The sequence below is a fragment of the Esox lucius genome, chromosome 11 (genome assembly GCF_011004845.1).
Source record: "Esox lucius isolate fEsoLuc1 chromosome 11, fEsoLuc1.pri, whole genome shotgun sequence".
NCBI lineage: Eukaryota > Metazoa > Chordata > Actinopteri > Esociformes > Esocidae > Esox > Esox lucius.
In genome coordinates, this window is record NC_047579.1 from 39,833,819 (window position 1) to 39,839,861 (window position 6,043).

At 42.5% G+C, this 6,043-nt stretch overlaps 1 protein-coding gene across 1 annotated transcript; it reads right to left on the reverse strand.

Annotated features, from left to right (window-relative positions):
- Positions 1–1,440: 1,440 nt before the first annotated feature.
- Positions 1,441–5,677, reverse strand: hoxb4a (homeobox B4a). Its single transcript, XM_010874644.4, has 2 exons — positions 4,098–5,677; positions 1,441–3,113 (listed from the first exon to the last, which is right to left on the reverse strand). Exons 1-2 carry the CDS (start codon positions 4,519–4,521, stop codon positions 2,785–2,787), a joined length of 753 nt encoding a protein of 250 aa, XP_010872946.1. The 5' UTR covers positions 4,522–5,677; the 3' UTR covers positions 1,441–2,784.
- Between the last annotated feature and the right edge of the window lie 366 nt (positions 5,678–6,043).

Consider the following 6,043-nt stretch of genomic DNA (forward strand, 5'->3'; position numbering starts at 1 on the left):
AGAAGAAGTGTTTAAAGAGAAGAAGTGATTAATGATTTTTCTGTATAATTCTCACATTTTTCTTGTCTCCGTCCGCAAATAATGGCGGTGAACTTTTGGGGCCCCTTAGAAATCTGTTAGTTCCTATTCACCCGCCGAAAGCAGAAGGCTTTTTTGATCAAGCGTAAGAATAGAATTCCAAGGTGCATATTGTATGTGATGCCACATGCAAATTCATTTATTTAACTGTGCAAGTGCTCGAGGGGTTTTCTTTGTGAAAACACATATGCGCGGGGACCCGTGCATCATTTAAATACATGACGTTTGAACCGTTGCGAAATATCACAACATTTAGACATAATATCACTTGCCATCTGAGAAGAAGGCTATAGAGACACTGCCTAAGGGCCTACATGAAAATAAATGCTTTGCATGTATTTGTGTGAGGTTTTACCATCGGTTTCACAGGACACCAACTACAGAAATTAAAAACATCCCGTTTAAGAATGAACTATGAACGAATCCATAAGTATGACATTGTATGTATTTCAGCAGTACCATGTGCGTCTTTGAATGGACTTACGTCAATGCCTAGGCCCACAGGACCGTGGTGGTTTCTAAAGCGCATCTCATAAATATTTGGCAAGAAAAATAGATGAATGGATTGGAAGAGGCTATATGGCACGTGGTCTTCTGTGATATAAACGAACAAGTAATAGAAAATATCTGCGCAACGGAATGCTAGCAGACCAATGGCAGACCAATTTGAGGCCACACTTTTGTTTAAAGTTCAGCGCCGGCAAACGGAGTGTTATTTTCTCCTTCTCTATATTTTCGATACCTTCTATGAGAAAAGAAAATGAAAATTAATACAAGAGCCGCGCCTTACAAAAGAAGCCATTTGTCTTCTTGATTATCTATTTGGTTGTCAGGGTTTGAGCTATGGCACCGGCTCTCTCCTTTGTAATATAAAAACTACACAGCAAGCCAGCAAACACCAAGAAACTGTTGTGCAAAAATTACACTCATTAAAGCATTAAAAGCCCACGAGCCGAGAAACAAGCCTATATTTTTTTTCTTAAAACGAGGATCCATATTTTCACGCTGTTCTCGGCCCCAGCGAGCAGCGGGTGTGAGCACCGTTAAATTAAGGAGAGAAGAGAGTGAAACGAAGGGGTTTGTGATTTAAAACGAGATTACAAGACGTAATGTACCAGGATCACTCATGACCATACGATATAAATCACCAAGGAGATATTCAGTGATTTTTTAAGACGGGCTACACTGAAAGGCAGACGAAAAACCATCGTGGGTTGGGCAAAAATGTAATTGAATAATTTTAGTTTTTTTACACATCCATCGACATTAACGTGGCTGATCTGAAGAGAACGAACTCTCATTGTCTGTTCAAACCACTTCATAGGCAAACAGCGGCAGAGGGACAGGAGGACACAGAAAGGATAGAATTATGCTTTTTCAGCCATTTATTAAATTTCTATAGCTATTTACAAATAATAGGTAGACAGTGAGGAGAAGAAGCAGGAACAACTGCAACATACAAATATGGATGAAGAAAAAAATACAATTTCGACGTTATCAGCGAAAGGACTGATCTTTGGAATGTAAATAAAAAAGACACGTGAAAAACGTGAGAAAAAAAAATGTACCCCAAATGACATAGGGTGAAAAGTAAGCGTGAGGGGGAGAAAGGACAGAGGAAGAGTGTGTGCGCATGTTCATGTGCAAAGAAAGAAAAACAGATAGAGAAAGATAAAATATAAAATAAATTTGTATTCAGTCATGCAATATACGCACCTTTTTTGTCTTTACAACCCTGGCCAACACAAATGCTTAAATTACATTTCACTTACAAGAAATGGATATGTTCGTATTGCAGATACTTGCCATAAAATTTGCTCAAACCTGTCACTTCATAACACAAGGCAAGAACATAATGAACACGAGTACAATTGAGGTAAGTTTGAGTACAACGTAGTGCTGTTTATAATGCTTAGGTAGGTTTGTACCAGGTTTTGGTTCATATGTTTCTATAAGTCCAGCGTTATCATTCCACTGAAAGGACTATCCCTTGTGGTTTAACCTCTTTTGTTCGAATGCACACTGTCTTTCTGCCATTGAAACAAAGAGAAAGTCCCTGCAAAAACAAGCTACCGACGGACCTCACAAATCGTTGTCAGTCTTGATATAGTTGGGTTCGATAAACAAATACTAAAACTGAGAATCAGCTATATTTTCTCTTACAAAAAAACTTCATGTTTGGAGAACATATTCGGTGTATTTTTTTGGGTAGTGTGGAGAGAAAAGGGAGTAAGAAAACCACTCTTGGCGAAAAAAAGGGTCTCATTTATTAAACACAACGTTGGACGTCGCGGTAATAGGAAGGCCCATGGTTCGTCCTTTGTACCGCAGAGTAAACATGACAAATGGGGCCGAGTTCGGCATGATTAAAGATGAAACACGGATCCATCTTCACCAAATCTGAAAACTATCTACCGCCTTCTGTTGTAATGGAGGGGGAGAGGGAAAGAGAGAAACGAGAGAGAGATGGAGAGAGGCAGGGAATAAAAAAGGGAACTGGATCAGGCCTCGACCACACTATTGGAAGTGTATGAGTCTTCTCCCCTACATATTCTCTTCTGCCCATTTACTCCCCGTCCTCTCCCTCTCATGTTAGATCCCTGTAATTGAATAGAAGAGGGTAGGTCAAACATGGTGGAATCCGTGTATCCCACTTCAGAAACGGGTTTCAAAGTGCATGGTGGGTGAACGGATAAAGGGGGGAGGCTATAGGCTCGCTGGAGGCCCGCTGGTTCGGTTCTGAGAGCTCCCCAGCGCAAGGCCGGTGCTTTGCGAGTTTGTGTTGTTGGAGTTACTGTTGGACCGGATCTTGGTATTGGGCAACTTGTGGTCCTTCTTCCATTTCATCCGCCTGTTCTGGAACCAGATTTTGATCTGGCGCTCAGAGAGACACAGGGTGTGCGCGATCTCCACTCTGCGTCTTCTGGTCAGATAGCGGTTATAGTGGAACTCCTTCTCCAGCTCCAGGACTTGCTGTCTCGTGTAGGCCGTCCGCGAGCGCTTGGGTTCACCCACCCCTGTGTAATTTGGATTCACTGTTGGACATAGAGAAATATATTACAGACAGTCCTCCTAAACAGACCAACGCAGGCCTTTTACGTGCATCTATTCTAGCACACATGTTTAAATCACCACTAAATACGTTTGAAAAGCCAATAATATACGTTCTGTAAAAGCTGTCAGAACGGGTTGCATGGTAAACATGGATAACATTGTTAGATTATGATATTCCAAACGCTACAAGTACGCATATCGATGCGTACTGTCTTTTGAAATCGTTCACTGTGAATGGGGGCGCATGGGGGTGCTGTTAGAGCCTGAGTGAATGGATGCCGGACAATAATTCAACTAATTCTAAACTAGACAAAACACATGGTATATCCTGCTACAGGGGGATCTACCATATACATAATACAATGCAAACCTGATAACATATCTAAAATGATGGCCTGAACTCCTTAATTTGGAATTTGTGGCGAATGGCGCTTGCATTACGCACAGAAGGAAGTCTTCATAACAGTGACTTAGCAAAAGTCGCATTTGCAGTTCGAATTATTGCTGAATAATATTGTGGGTCTCTGGTTCATCTATTTGCCTTAGGATTAGTGTTTTACTGTAGTCGCCATAAATATTAATATTTTAGCTTCCATAAAGCCTTTCCCTTAACAATAGAGAGTTGACATCGGAAAGTACACGTTTATACATCCAACCACTTAAATTCAAATTACCCAAGCATAAAACTTAACTTATGGGTTAGTCTAGTTGTCATAAAACCTTCTTAGGAAGAAATTAGAGGGGCTAGGTTACATAGACTTCAAAGGTACTTGGCGAAGAAGTGCAATAAAAATTTATGGAGGGTGTAATTTTATTGCCCTGCAAACAGCCGATCGTAAATCTCGACCAAGGGTTACTTCACGAGGGGAGCAATAGATTTAGAACCGGACACTCAGCTTCCCGCCTTGGATGAATTGTTTCAGGCTCACAAAGACGCAGAGTAGGTAGAAGTTAGCAGCACTTACCGATGTTTACGTGGACTTTTTTCATCCAGGGGTAAACCACCGGATCCTTGCGAGAGCTGACCGTGGACGGGCTTTGGTTGAGGGGATTTTGGCCACATGCGGGTGGAGGGCTTGGAGTTACCGAGTCGCAATGGTGGCTAGGCTCCGGGAGAGGGGTTGGGAGTCCGGCTTGGGGGAGGACGTGACCCCGTGGAGACATCACCACCGCGGGCTGCCCCGGACCCTGGCACGTCGTGTAAGGAGGGTCGGCGCAGCCCGACCGCTGGTGGTAGATCGACTCATGCTGAAACGCTGGCTCTTGCCTCTGGGCGCTGTAGTAGTCCGGAGAGTGACTGGGTAGGTAGTCATTCTGTGAATATTCCTCGCAGGGTGGAAATTTGGGGTCCACATAGTTGGAGTTGATCAAATAGGAACTCATGGCCATTAATTTCTTTGAATTGCACACAAAATATACTAAAATGTATATCTATCGCTTTACTCGTTTTCCTGTTTCGTTGAACCCTCCTACTTTCTGTCAAGTGAACAAAGTTAAGAATCCATGTGACAGCGGGAGCCAATGGCGTGGATCCTGACGATTCCCGGATAAGGAAATAGGATTAGGCATAGCAGTCACCGACCCCGCACATCATCTGGGCAGACTTTGTGGTATTCGAATGTTGCATTCTTTTTACACGATGGCACGCTCGAGATAAGCAAGCGAGAGAATCACAACAATAACAAACCGAAGTACACACGCCAGAAACACATACCAGTTTTCAAACGGTCTACAGAGCAGAGGAACAAGCCAGCCCCCTCATCTCCCCATTTCATTACACGGTAGAGAAACAAGAAGTGTTGCGCGTGGAACTCCACAGTCAAGCTATAATTCCTCGAATTTTATTTGTTTCTTTTGGTTAGAGCATTTAAAAACAAGTGCTGGGAAAGTGATGCCCCGTGTTCGTCCTTGCCAAGCTTTTAAATGCACTGCTAATAACGGCGAGAGAATGCCCTGGCGTGCGCTGCGTGCTGGGGAAGGCTGTCAGAGATGAATCTGGGCTTGTTTAGGATCGATAGAAAATTCATCAACTAATTCAGGTTACAAAGCCTCCTAAATCACAGCTAGACCTTTGCATTAAAGCGAGTCTACCGTCAGTCCCCCCCACCACTAAAGACCACGTTTATCCTGCACACCAATTTACACACCTTGCATAGTAATTCAGACAATGCGCCCTTGCATTGCCAACCAAATGCATGCTATCTTTCTTATCAGTACTGCATTATCCTTACCCATTAAATATAAGGCTCACATGCACAATTAGTGATCACGCGATAAAACGCCTTTGTCGTCCAAATTGACCGTTTCTATGGCGACCCGGTGAAAACTCCCTTCAGAAGAAGACAAGCAAATCACAAGCACTTGAAAGATTGACATTAAACCTATTTTATCCAATGTGCGCTTAAATACTACAATTGTGTAATGAAACACAACAACAAAATATAGTCCCTGCGTGAGACAATTTGGCCTTTTAGTAGAACTACAAACATTTTGTTCTGTTTTAATTAATAAACCGCTGGCTGTCGTTGGTTTCCATCGATGACTTGTAGTGTATACATCAACTACATACTCCCCTAGATACGAATTTGTGACCGTGAGTCTGTTCACACAAATCCGGATCTACAGGGTATATATAGATGACGGGTGCTCTCAGGACAGGTATTGAAAGTGTGTGCTCACCTAGACCGCATCATGTAAGGTATCAAAGCGCTGCGCTACAACAGCACTACCTAATGAAAGTTGCTTTGATAGCAATCCTGTCTACTTGCGTGAAGAAACCGACCTCATAAATTATTATTATTTTTTGCCATGCATTTATACCTTGATGAAAACAGCAGGACCCAAGTAACATTTGCAATCAAGGAGTTCTGAAGGGATATTAGTTTAAAGAAAAAACAGTAGCCTAAAAGCA